The sequence below is a fragment of the Onychomys torridus genome, chromosome 5, assembly GCF_903995425.1.
Source record: "Onychomys torridus chromosome 5, mOncTor1.1, whole genome shotgun sequence".
NCBI lineage: Eukaryota > Metazoa > Chordata > Mammalia > Rodentia > Cricetidae > Onychomys > Onychomys torridus.
Window position 1 is genome coordinate 76,499,212 of NC_050447.1, and position 14,449 is coordinate 76,513,660.

Below are 14,449 nucleotides of genomic sequence, written 5' to 3' on the forward strand. Positions count from 1 at the left end.
GCTGTGGAGCCCCCAGCTGGATCAGGCCCTCTGGATAAGTGAGACAATTGAATAGCTTGATCTGTTTGGGAGGCACCCAGACTGTGGGACCAGGATCTGTCCTTAGTGCATGAGCTGGCTGTTTGAAACCTTGGGCTTACACAGGGACACTTTGCTCAGTCTGGAAGGCGGTGACAGGACCTGCCTGTACTGAATCCACCAGGTTTAAATGAATCCCCAGGGGTGCCTTGATCCTGGAGGACATGGGAATGGAGGGGAGGGGCTGGGGGGAAGGTGGGAGTGGGGGCGGGAAGGGGGAGGACAGGGGAACCCATGGCTGATGTATAAAATTTAAAACACATAATAATAAAGAAAAAAATTATAAAAAAAACTCATTACCCACAAAGCTTCTGAGCTAGAATCACAATGCAAAAATAGAATAATTTTCAAATGTTTCCAGAAAATCTGGACAATTTTTTCCTTCAAAATTAAGTAGACATACTAGCTTACACATCTCTATGTAAATAAAATGCAAGGCTCTGTTAGTAAAGGCCAGAAAAAAAGAGTTTACACCACAAATATGCAATTAGTAGAGAACTGCTAAGTAGATGTTTCTAGATTCACTTCCCCAGTTTTCCTCTTTTGTGATATGTAATATAAATGCATAAGGCCATACCTCCCTCATCAGGTTGGTGATGTACTTCACATGTAGAAATGCAGGAGTCTTATCTAAATCCAGTGAGGACCTCCCTTTAATCTCCTTCTCAAAATCTTCTTTATAAACTTTCTGCCAAATAAGACCACATCATATTCAATGTAGGGAACTCTAGTGAGCATAAGAAAACTATGAGAATAAGCATTCATTCTCAGAACCAAACTATGTTTTCACATATAATTCTACAATCTCATCTTCTTTATTATTTTTTAATAAATCTTATTACAAAAAGTTTGCAAATGATTAAAAACAACCTCAAACACCAAAATTAAGCAGTCTTCTTAACAACAGAACAATACTTTCAGTTTGGGCAATTACACAATATAGGTGGACTTTTTCCATCAGGACCATCAGTTAGCTCTGTCCCACCAGCCAGCTCCCAAATAACTACACAGACACTTCATATTAATTAATTGATCAGCTGATAGCTTAGGATTGTTACTAACTAGCTCTTACAACTTAAATTAACCCATACTTTTATTCTTTTACTTGCTGCCATGAGGCTCACAGCAACACAATTCTACCAATGAAGAACAGAGTCACCAAGCAACATCTCATGCTGAGCAAAGGCACTGAACATCTTATGTGACTAACATCGCTCCATTTTATGGGAAGAATAAGACAGGCTCTCTGACTGGATCATTTGATGACTTCACTCAAAAAGAAGTTTGGCTCATCCACTGGAAGAAAATCTAGTGGTGTATAAGCCAATTCAAACTCTCCAAATGTATAACTGTTCAAGACCCCATTATCCTTTTCAAAGACAGCCTTTTGTGAGCCTGGGAGAACCAATTATAAAAAGAAATCAGATGAATGGGAAATGGGTGTTACTGTTGTTCGTGACTTGAGCACTGAGACTATTGCTTTACTACTTCTAGATTTCTCATATGAAGTTACACTGTAAGGACAACTTTGTCATAATGTGAGGGGTTCCTCCTGAAGTAAGAGTTCTCAGCAGCAACTGGAGATGTTCCATGATTAAGCACTTATTCATCATGAGAAAGAAATGGAAGATGCCTATGGTGATTCTGTTGGGGAGGAGCTAAATCTGTAACAATTCTTGCCTTTCAGACCTGCTTTGACATCCTTGGCTATGAATATCAAGTCTAGCGTTTGAGTTACAACCTTGAAAATCAAAGACATCCTGTGATTGATTGATTGATTGATTGATTGACTGATTGACTGATTGATTGATTGATTTTGGTTTTTTGAGGCAGGGTTTCTCTGTGTAGTTTTGCTCCTTTCCTGGAACTCACTTTGTAGACCAGGCTGGCCTCGAACTCACAGAGATCCGCCTGCGTCTGCCTCCCGAGTGCTGGGATTAAAGGCATGTGCCACCAATGCCCAGCTCTGTGTTTTATTTTTAAAGATTTATATATTTTTATTTTACGTGTATGAGTGTTTGGGCTGCATGTATACATAGGTACCATGGAGGCCAGAAAAGAGCACTGAATTCACTGGGACTGGAGTTAGATAGTTGTAAGATGTCATATAGGTGTCGGATACTGAACCTGAGTCTTCCACAAGAGCTGCAAGTGCTCTTAACCACTAATCAACTTCTCTAATCCTAATAACCCATTTTTTTTCGATTAGGAAGATAACCTCTTCAAATGGCAAAGTATCTATTCATTTGAAATATTCAGTAAACAGGAGCCAGATTTTACCAAATATTTTATTCAAAACATATCATAAAGATGATAAAATAAATAAATTGTGCCTAAGACTATTACTCATGCAAAATTAGAAGCTATTTCTAAGTTTGTTATGCATCTATTACAAAGAAAAGTAATTGTGTGAATAAATATATTCTCCAAAGCAGAAGTGAGGTGAAGAGAAACACGTTGCCTCCTCACTTAGCATTTGTGTTACATATAGTCACTCAACCAATAATGAGCATGGCTATGAGAAAAGGCTGGAGCAGATAGATGTCCAGTAAATCAATCAAGAAGCTGCATTAAAAACGTTTTGACTTAAAGAACCATAAATAGACACACAAAAGAAAAATTATGAGAAATTGTTCTTTTTTCAGGCAGAACTAATTGGGACAGCATGGTGATTCTCTTCAGGTCTGCTTTATTCTTTCCATATCCAAAGGTGTTTTTGTACATCACTTTATCTAAAATGTTTAGATAGTTATCTCTCTAGCCTTGAGAATATCAATCTGGCCCAAAAGATTCCCCGAATGGAAGCCCTGACTCTCATCAAGCCTTTCTAAGAACAGGCATAACTGAAAAAAGCTGAAGGGAAAAAAAGAAATCTCATCATCAGTGGCTATAATTAAAAGGACAACCTGTCTGTCACACTAGGAGGAGGGGAAGAGCAAATGGGGAAGAGAACGAGAGAGACTATCATAAAAGATGAGGCGTTAAAACCCAACTCTCCAAATTACTATCGTTTCTCATTTAGAAACAAGGCTTTGAAATATATTAACCATGAATGACAAGGTAGATGATGGTGTGTTGGTGAGAGGGAAGTTAAATAATCGGGATACAAAAATAAAAAAAATTAAGATAATCTCAGAAACAGCATGATAGAGGGGTTTCAACATGAGTCCCTGTCTCTGGCTGAGGATGCCAGGAGAGCGTGTCAGGGAGCTGACCAGCTTAGGAGGCATGAGGAGGATGTCAGGGTGCTGTGGGGTATCTATGAGGATCCATGGGGAGCAACAGGGAGGATGTGAGGGACCACAGCATAACTGTGGGGGTCCATGGGAAGGTTAAGGGGAGGCAATGAGAAGGTTAAGGGGAGGCCAAGGAGAAGGCTAAGGGGAAGCCATGGAAACGCTGTGAGGAAGTTCCAGAGAGGCTGTGGTGAAGCTGTGAGATCATGGTAATGATAAGACTGAAGCCACCAGCCAGATGTTGCTTTCATTAAAACAAAAATAAATAATAATAATAATAATAATAATAATAAGAAGAAGAAGAAGAAGAAGAAGAAGAAGAAGAAGTAAAAAACAAAAGACCTTTGTTCTCTGTATCCTTCAGTGAACATGGGTTTAACAGTTTTACACACTGCTAAACTTGCAGAGAATCATGAAAGTTGAAATCTCTCCCTGGGCTGTGGGCCTGCAACAGTGGCCACGTACTTCCTATAAAATGGGGAGAGCCATTAAAAATCCAATGCTAGCTCACATAAAAGGCAGTACTATAATGTCAGATCATGGTGCAATATAAAGAATATCCAAAAATGCTTTCTATACTGTTGTCTAAATGGAGAAATGAGATTCCAATATAATTTGTCCTCTTTAAGGTGAGTTTTTGTGGGCTCCTGAACTTGGGCCAAATTTCCTGGCTCTGCCAAGTCCCTAAAACAGACAACTCACTTAGTCTCCACAAGTACTGACAGTTCTTTATCAAATTCAATAAAAGACTTAAAAAGATATGACAGGAAAGGATAAATAATGCCTTTCTCCTCTTTGACTTAAGAAGGAATTAACCAAGTGTGTCTAGTCTCAGGTTGTCTGAGGGGCTTTTTTCCAAAAAGATGGATCCAACAAAGCAGATGGCAAACAAAAACGTAACGCTGAATTGCAAACTGTCTGACACTACCGGTCCTTGCCTCTGCCCTCAAAGGCAATAACTAGCCCATTAGTAGCCATAGAAGGTGGATGCTGACCTTAGACAGAACTGCCTGGTACCCTAAATGGAAAGAAAATGAAGGGATTACCTGGTCAGAGAAACTATAATCTGAGGAGTAGCTGTCCGAGGCAGTGTTATCTTCTCTTAGAAGCAAAGCAAACAAACAAAACACATTCAAGTATTACTGGGAGTGGAGTCGGGAGTCAGTTAAATAAACTTGCAAAGGAAGGAAGTACCATGATGGTGACTGGGTCCTAAAATACTGATGACATTTACCAGATATGTGACTTTATTTAAGACAGTTTACTTCAGTGTGTTACAAACGCATGGATCACATTCTCCTCAAGCCATTTCCTTTTAAGGATTAAATGAGCTGCTGTAGATGAGGCCCTTAGCCAGGAGGCAGGCACAAAATAAGGATTTAACTATTTAAATGTTGGTTCTACTACCATTGCAGGGGAAGGGAAAGAAAACCAACCAGGTCTTCATTTTTCAACTAGTTTTAGATACTCAATTTTACATTGGTACAGTTTGAAAGCGTTGATCACGGCCAATCTGAAAAAGTGTCAGGTCTTTTCCATGGGATGTGAGAGCAGAGAGGAGCTCATCTGCTTGATAGCTGAAGTTGTTGATCAGTAAACTAAGGTGCAGACAAATTCAGTGACATCTGGCAGTGAGAGGCTAGGTCTAGAACACAGGTCCTGTTCTGCAGATCTGTGCTGAGTCTAGTATGGGGTCCTTGAGACTCCCTGCAGAGCTGAGCTGGGTCTAGAACAGGGACACTTGAGCCTGCCCTGCAAAATAATGTTGGGTCTGGAACAGAGATCCTTGAGCCTGCCCTGCAGAGCTGTGCTGGGTCTAGAAAAGAAGCCTGTAAGCCTGCCCTGCAGAACAATGTTGGGTCTCGAACACAGGTCCCCAAGCCTGCCACACAGAGCAGAGCTCTTGTCTCTAGACCCCACTCATCACTGGCTGATTCTTTTCAAATGAAAAAACTTCAATTGTTAACTTTTGGCAACAAGCCCCATCCCCTACCTCACTCTGCATCTTCTGAGCCTCCTTTGAAGACTGATATGATGGTGTCTCAACAAACTCAAGCATGGACTTGCCCTTATTTTTCTCATATTCTTCTCTGTATTTTACCTGCATTGAAAACATATTAAAAGCATATAAAAATAAGGGGCATACATAGTTCAGTGGCAGAGCACATTTTTTAGCAAGGCTTCAATTCCTGACAATAACAACAATAACAACCAAAAGCCCAAGTATAGAGCAAACACAATAAATGTACCCAAAATTAATCATCCTGTTTTGTGATATCAAGTTATTCTGGCAGTTTAGGTGATGAATGGGTTCCCCAGAGTCAGGTATTTAACATCATAGGACACTAAATAATGTGTTCTATAGAAGACAAAGTATTTTGTCAAACAGGTAGAATATGTTGATACTTATTAAATAAATGGGATTATTTATATCTGTACTTACACCATACATTGTGGGGCAGAGAAGAATGTAAGGAGGAGAAGGTGAGAAAGAGCTCACTGATAGTCTCCATGTATATCAAAACATTTTGAATAAGTTTAAAAAATGAATATGGTTATCTTTCGGTCAACAGAAAAAAATGTGCCCTGAACTCCTGAGTTTTCCTCTAGATACTAACTAAAACATAAATGAGTTCCTTTTATTTCACTATCTGTTATTTAATACTATCATATTGTGAATTATTTGTTTCAATTAAAATTACTTTTATCCCCATTCTATTTATAAAAGGAAGGATATTTTCTGTCACTTCAGGTTTTGTTTTTCTATTTTCTTTGTGTGTGTATGCATATATGTTTGTGTCTGTGGTATACACACGTCTGTATGAGTGTGAATGTGGTGGTATTGTGTTCCCCAAAATATTGTGCACCCTAATAAACTTATCTGGGGTCAAAGAACAGAACAGCCACTAGATACAGAGGCTGGAAATTGATGCAACTCACACTTTTAATCCTAGCTTTCCAGAGGCAGAAATCCATCTGGATCTCTGTGAGTTCACCACGGCCACACTGGAAACAGCCAGGCATGGTGACACATGCCTTTAATCCTGGAAAGTGAGCCTTTAATCCCAGGGAGTGATGGCAGAAAGTAGAAAGATATATAAGACGTGAGGACCAGGAACTAGAAGCATTTGGCTGGTTAAGCTTTTAGGCTTCGAGCAGCAGTTCAGCTGAGATCCATTTGGATAAGGACACAGAGGCTTCCAGTCTGAGGAAACAGGATCAGCTGAGGAACTGGAAAGGTGAGGTAGCTGTGGCTTGTTCTGCTTCTCTGATCTTCCAGCATTCACCCCAATACCTGGCCTCAGGTTTGATTTTATTGATAAGAACTTTTAAGGTTCCTGCTACATTGTGCCACAGAGGCCAGAAGAGAATGCTGGGTGTCCTGCTCTATCACCCTCTGTCTTACTTCCCTGAGACAGACAGATCTGGATATGGAATTAGGCTGGCAGCCAGAAATCCCCAGCAATCCTTCTGTCTCTATCACCCCACCCTACACTCTTACAGCTGCAGGGGCTTACAGCCACCCCCAGCTTTTGACCTGGGTTCTAGGGGTGAGCTCGGGTCCTCAATACTTGTACAGCAGCCACTCTTACTTGCTAAGCTGTATTCCCAACCTGGGGTCTTCTATTTCTTAAAAAAAAAAAAAAAAAAAAAGCTAAAATTGTATGTAAGCCAGAATCAGGGTTGAATTTTAGTAATTTAACTCAGTTCATAGGAAAGCTTTAATCACGACTCACTTCATTCAGAAATGCATTTTCATTCATTCTTGGGCTTCATTGTAGGGCTCCTCTTTCCCACCCAGCCATGGCCACCAGGTCAAGAGGGGAAAGAGGCAGAGGGGGCAATAGAAAGCTTTGGCGGCCCATGAGCATGAATGGAGACAGCCTCCAGAAGACATATTTCAGTGAATCGGCTCGACTATATTCCAGAGTATAAGGAATATGTAGGATTGGGGAGCCTGGGGACCTAATTTGCATTAAGTGGCATGCTCCTATCACAGGGCTTAGGATGTGGCAGTAGGGTCCTGTAGCAGATCCCTGAGCACAAATCTTCTCAGCAGAGACCTGTGCCAAGGGTCAAGCTAAAGACAAAGCAGGCATCTGGTTCAGAGACAGCTTTTAGATAAGGTCAGTCCTCCAGGCCCAGGGACGTTCTCCAAATAAGGGCAGGCAGAGGCAGGAAGTTCTGCTGGAGGGAAGGGGCTCCATTTTGCCAAGTTTATTGAGATAAGCTGTTAGGCCACAAGGGGGCTGTGACCTCTAACCAGCCAGCAATGTCTTCCAACACTTCATAATTGCTTGTATAATTATTTAAGTTGTATAATGATAATGATAGGTAGTCAACCTAAAGGAAAATTTCTAGTACTTTGAACTTTGTAATGACAAAAAAAATTGAAATACCTATTTATAATAGAGTTTTATTATAGAAAATTTTAATGGATAAACAAGAGTGCTGCACATGATATTGTACTATATTAGAATAAAGTTTTGAGGGGGAAAATTCAAAGAAAAATAAGAATTTAAGGCAAGCATAGTGGTGCACGTCTGTAAACCCAGCACTGGAAAGGCAGATGTAGGAGGTTAGTTGCAAGTCAAGTTACATAGAAACTCCCAGGTCAGCCTTGTCTTGAGGAAGAAGAGAGAAGGAGGAGGGAGGGAGGGAGGGAGGGAGGGAGGGAGGGAGAGAGAGAGAGAGAGAGAGAGAGAGAGAGAGAGAGAGAGAGAGAGAGACTGAGAACAGATTTAAAGACAAAACTGGTGCTTCCAAACTTTGGGGAGGGTGTTGAAGTGTCAACTGAACACACTCTAGAACCTCCTGGGAGAGACTCTCAATGAGAATTCTTAGGTCAGGTTAGCCTGTGGAGACGACTGGAGGGAATTGTTTCATTTACGTTCACTGACGTGGGAAGAGACAGCCTAGGTGACATCATTCCTGAGGTGTTTGTCCTAGACCGTGAAAGTGGGTTGAGCACAAGAATGTGTGCATTACTTCATTGAGCTCTGCTATGGATGCATCTGTGTAACCAACTGCTTCAAATTCCCAGCACCTTGGCTCCCCTGCAGTGATGGACTGTAACCTGTGAACCCAATAGACCCTTTCTCTCTTGAATCACTTTTGTTGGGGTATTTTACCACAGCAACAGGAAGGGAAGAAAGTTATTTATTTTCAAATCGTTGTGAATTTGTGTTCCACAGAATACATCTAAAAGAGTCATGTAAATGTTTATCTTAACAGATGCTAGAAACGGCATCTTTAGCAACTGTTTAAATTTAGAATAATAATAGAAAACAGATACTGGTCTTACAATGTGCTAAGAGGGAAGAAAGTTTTAAGTTTTTTTTAAATAGAATACATAGGGTTTCATAGTTAGAAGAAATATTAATTTAAGCTACATTAATAAGGACAGGATGTTTTCCCTTTTCAATAACACTTATAATTAAATGGAGAAATTATAATAAACCTTATACCCAGAAAATTAATTTTGTAGCTCAAAAATGTCAAATCAGCACACTGTAAAAATTTTAATCATCATGAGATTTGATCACAATTTAATTAGTTCCTAGATTTAAACTTTTTAATTATATGAAGAACATATTTTTATGAAAACTACTTTAAGTTGAAACATGGTTCCAGCTCCTTGACCCAAAAGATAAAAAATGGAGTCTCAGATATTTTTTTCCTGAAGCAAAATTAGTGTTCTTGGGCTCCATTCTTCCAAGAACATGGTGCTGAGCAGTAGGCACCCCAACGGTCACACAGGTCTGAGGGGTGAGCCTTGCTCATCAAAGAGCTCACCTGACTCTGGAGGGTGGCGTTGCCTTTGTGATGCAGGTGTTCAGTGGCCTCTGCATCAAAGTGATACAATCCTTTGTTTTCTTCAAAATTCTTTTTATATTCCCACTAAAACCAAACATGAAAATAAGTTTAGAATAAGAGAGAGTGATGAGTAACATTAAGACTTGGGGAGGTAACTGGGGAATGGTAGCTCATGGAAGGCTGAGACGGGAGGACTGCTATGAGTTCTAGGCAACCCTGAGCTACTGTCTCACGACGATTCTTAGTAAAGCAAACAACATACAAGCCAGTGGGGCGGAGCTGCGGTGCTGTTATAGAGCCTGTGTCTATAGCAGCCAGCATGGAGGAGGTTCTGGAACTAAGATAAATGGACAAGGCAAGATGGTCTCACTGTAGGAGGCCTTGAGAAGAGCACAAGAAATATTCAGTGATTAATTGTACACATGATGTGGAGGACAGTCACAGGGTGGCAATGAAAAGCTGATGGTGGGGTCCTGTGGATCATGAGTGGGCAAGGTGGGGTGAAATATAGACACTACGTCTTTTCCTAGGGCATGCATGGTGTTTGGCAGGGTCCATAAGGAGATAGAAACAAAAAGAGAGAACAGGGTGAAAGGAAGCTAGAAACTCAGACCCGGGCTATAGAAAAAGACTTAGCCATGAGCAAGAATGGAAGTGATGGGGAGGAAGAAAAGCTGAGAAAGAACAGAACTAACTTTCAACTCCAAGGAAAGGATGGGAGGCATTGAGACGAGGACCTGAAGAATGTGGGTGCAATTCATTGATTTTTCTCTTTTTTGAGTTGAAGAAATTAGAGTAAGCCTTCTACTATTTAGACATACATAAGAAGGTAAATTTGGGAAGGATGGAGTAGGGATGACATTTTACTCCAGATCAGCAGCAGTGAAACAAGATTGCTTTGTGATTTCTAGCACTAGAGACCAGACACTTTAGTAATTAGTCCTACTTGGAAAAGACTTCTACAAGAAAACAGTAGTTTCAGAGATGCAAGGCCATAGATTCATACAAAGGTAAAAATCAATTGCCCATGGGTTCAGGAAAAATGACATTCTGTGTAGAGTGAAGGGAAATATATGTAACTTTTGAAGGGCGACCTAAAAGAAGTGGCCATAAATCTCATAAGAGATGCTCCACAGACAGGAGTGTGAGAGGTTGGGACATTTGGCATCAAGAACAGAAAAATGGAAGATGTTGGTGACCTGACACAGAGCTGCTGCTCCAGAGGAACAAAGCTCCTGAGGAAGCCTGGCTTCTGTGTGACCTGTCACTGGAACTCCAACCAGAAGGAAGGAAGTTTTGAAAGTACCAAAGGAAATCTTGCCAATGTCCACACATTATATCTTAGCTGAAGAGAACACCTAAATTTGGGTTCCTCTATGAATTTTAAGTTGAAACTAAATAAAAGCTAATTCAAGCAAGTGGCCAAGCCTAAACCTGAAATGAAAAATTAAGAAATCTTATGCTTTGTTTAGATATTTTCATACTATCTACTCATAAAATAAATACAGCTTTAATGTATTAAGGCAGAACATATTCTATTTTGGAATCAAAATCCATAACTAATGAAGTCTAGGGAATTGTTCCTGGAATAATGGATATATACTAAAAAGGGGGCTAAAATCAAATCCTTTGAACTCCAATCTGCAAATGAAATTTCTAATACAGGGCCTCATTTTCTGTATTGAATAGTCTCTGTTGCCTCCTAGTGGAAGTTATGTAGAATAACATAATATATATTTTTTAAATATATGAAGTTCCATTTTCCACAGCAAAGTGTTTCTTCAAACATTTAATTCATGGTTCTTGACAGGCTTTAAAATTACTCACTCTTCTCTACACACAACACATTAATATTTAAAAATTCTGATATAGACCAAGACATTTAGCGATGTTTAATAAAATAGCTTTTTATAACAAACTGGCACTCAACTTTGGCAAAATATCTAACATGAAATTTCTTCTTCATTGTTTTAATAAAATCCAATCACCTTATGAATCAAGAAAAATTATATTCTCTTTATATAAATATTTAAAAGAAGGTTATTCTAACTTAAAACAAATTTAAACCCATATAGTCTCATACAATTTTAATAGGTAAATCATTTGGAGAAAGTCAAACTGTCTGGCCCATGTAATTAGGCTAAGACAGCCTGGGAGCTAAGCTCTGTGAACAATGAATAAAAGGAATAACGTGACTTTGTTGGGGGCTTTCTATTGGGGAGATGACAGAAACTGTGTACATTAAATTTTTATTCTTTTTCTCTGTTGTCAAACATATATCAACACTTTGAAAAGAAATATTGCCTGTGAGAGGTATGCATTCTTGCTCAGTTACACATGAATCCCCACATCCCTAGGAGAGTTAGCCTGAGTGTGGGTTGGGGACAGGACACGGCAAATACTGCCACAAAGACAAAAGCTGGGCACTGGAGGTTGAAGAGAGCAGAGGGTGCAGAGGACAGAAAAACAAATCAAGGAGAAAAGCATGAAACCAGAAGAGGAACTCAGGTGTGGTTAGGATGTGTACATTGGTGGAGGGATGAACATGGACAAGACAGGACAATGTAATTTAAGCATCCTGACACCAAGGGCTAATTCTGAGCCTGGCAACATGGCTCTAATACTGTAAAAGTAATATACTGATTTCACCCCAAAGATGAATACTTTTTAAGTATTTTAAAACTAATCTCTGCAAGTGTGAAGCACTTACACGCAGTGTACACCCTGAGAAGGCTGGTGGTGGTGACATACAAGAGAAAAGACATACAAATAGCAAATGGTGTTTTATCAGTTCTAAGAACTGGAGCTCCTTTGTGATTATGGCTTAGAGATCTAGTCTTATGGCTTTTCACTGAAGATCGTGGGCTCAGCTACTAAAAAGACTTCCTTCACTTTTCCTCACACCTTTCCTAACATGTATTTCTTCAACTGATCTGGATTAGTCTGTAAGTTAGAGTGCTTTTTTAAACAAATGGGTAACTATTATTAAAGTAGGTATGGAAATAACAGGGTCAAATTAGAATTGGTCATTACCAGGTGGGATCTGGATATGTACAGAGTGGAGCCACCAATGACCAAGGGTCATCATTTGTAAGAATTAGTGAAGTCAGCCTCCAGATGCACCAAGGGTGGACACAGTGTCCCAGAGGCTAGAGTTCTATGGGATTGATCACTGAATAGGAGATACAAATATTTTCATCAGGACATACAGTCCTTCTTGTTGACTTGCAGATAACGTGGAATCCATCTTAAGACTAAACTCCTAATGTCCATGCAACATAAGCACCTTCATGATTTCTTGTCAGAGAAAACAAAGTTTAAACTATGACAAGTGTTTGCTACTGAAGACATAACATATATGATACACTGGAATGGCTTTCATAGAAGCCTGACTGCAAGGTGTGAAATCAAATGGCTTCATTCTGCTATAGATGAAGAAATGGGAAGAAGGTAGAATGGATGCTTGCTTCTACCAGTACCAACGAGTGTGCTTGTAGTCATGAGATGTGAGGAGCTAGCGAGAACCCACTTTGGGCATCACTTTCTTCAGCGGAATAGCCATGTCCACTGACCATGCTCCAGCAAATCACCTCCACCTCACACTCTTTCCAACAGCCCTCATTAAACTCAGTAGGTCAAAGACACACATAGACATGACAGTAGGAAAGGTACATGTTGGTGAGAAGAAGGGATTGAGCCGAAGACAGATGGGGGACAAGATAGGGTAATATGGAGTGAAAGGCCTAAAATGTATTTCATACATCTATGACACTATCAATGGGTGAAGAATCAGAAAAAGAACTCTTTTATAAAGAAACTCTGACCATGGGATTTGTACAAGCAGGTGGCTGCTTTTTATCGAGTTAGTTGTTGGAGAGGAGAGACACATAGCACATCAAATGAAGCAGGTAAGCCTGGGAGCAAAGAAGAACACCAGCATCTCAGAACTACACACATCTACTTTACAATGGCCACCAGATTGCCAACTTACTCCACTGAGCATTTTGCTGGCTTTCAGAGCATGGTCTAAAAACAACAAATTTGGGAGATCTGAAACTGGCTCGTGCATGGTTTGGGCGTCTTTCTTGTACTTCACCTACAAAAACAACATGGAACAAAACACCATCTAGCAGAAGAAAACATGCTTGCTCTGGCATTGTTACCTCTTTTTCCCCCCTCCTCACACTCAGTCCTGTTAGTGCAGAAGTGACAGAAGGATTTACAAGTAGCCACTAGATGGTGCTGATTCACTACAGAATGAGTAAAATGGCTATTTATGGACTTGAAAACATTTAAATTTCTTTTACTGTTTATATATTCCAAAACGGTGGTGTTAACACACTTATGTAATTATAGTAGAAACTCTACTTTTAGAAAATAAGGAGACTCATTGCTGTATTTTTTCCACACTGCTGCAAAATTATTTCAGTTTTACTTTACTGTAATTTTAAGCTTTTGCAGCTTTGCATTCTGTAGCCATGTAAATCTATTTTGTTTGTTTTAAACCAACTACTTTGTAATTTAATACTAACAATAAGAATCAAATATCAGCATCAAGTGTATAAAACATGAACTGTATGCACAACACTTTTAAACACTTTATACAAATCTTTGCAGCCATCCTAATTGTTGGATATTTTATTCTTATTTGACTGAAGAGTAAACCAAGGCACAGAAAGATTGAAGGCATAACAGGATTCTAAGTGGCAGGACAGGATCACATCTAGGCAATCTGATCCTCAGCCTTGAGCATTCAAGGCTCTCTTCTAGTTTCCTTTCAGATGAACTCGTCCCTACCCCCTGTACGTCTCTACACGCATTCAAGTCTTATCATTCAGGAAAAGAAAGATTCCGACATACCCAGAAGTTCAGAAAGACAAAAATACCTACTTCCCGTTTCCAGAGACAAACCAAAACTGGTTATTGACCATAAATACGTTCTAAACCCTAATGAAAGAAAAGTCAAGCCAGCCCCAAGGAAAAGAGGTGAACCAAGCTGAAGAACCAGCAAAGCAAGCTTTCCATGATACTCAATTTTCATGACTAGAAAGGATCTGCACACATTTTAAATGATAGAAAAGTGATTTGTTTGTCAGTGTTTCTGCTTTTACACAATATCTCCTCCTAGTAACAATTCCAAATATCATTTCTTATCAAATTAATGCATCTTAACTTTAAAAACATGAAAATAAATCTACAAAGATAGCACCTAATATAATAAAATGAAAGAAATTTTAAACTTTTAGCAGCACAATTCACTACAGTTTCTTTTTGATAAACCTCCATGTATCAGGTAATTCTTTATAACAAACTCAATT

General features: G+C 39.5%; 1 protein-coding gene across 3 annotated transcripts in view; it reads right to left on the reverse strand.

Annotated features, from left to right (window-relative positions):
* Nebl (nebulette) overlaps window positions 1–14,449 on the reverse strand; it is a 364,943-nt gene that overhangs the window by 60,396 nt on the left and 290,098 nt on the right. The window contains exons 14-17 of one of the 3 annotated variants that reach the window (XM_036186871.1): window positions 13,123–13,227; window positions 9,111–9,215; window positions 5,308–5,415; window positions 656–766 (exon numbers count right to left, since the gene is read on the reverse strand). The exons of the other annotated variants lie outside the window; for them this stretch is intronic. Of the exons in view, the coding sequence (XP_036042764.1) occupies window positions 656–766; window positions 5,308–5,415; window positions 9,111–9,215; window positions 13,123–13,227 (429 nt within the window). The remainder of the gene's footprint in view (window positions 1–655; window positions 767–5,307; window positions 5,416–9,110; window positions 9,216–13,122; window positions 13,228–14,449) is intronic. 3 annotated transcript variants of the gene reach the window in all.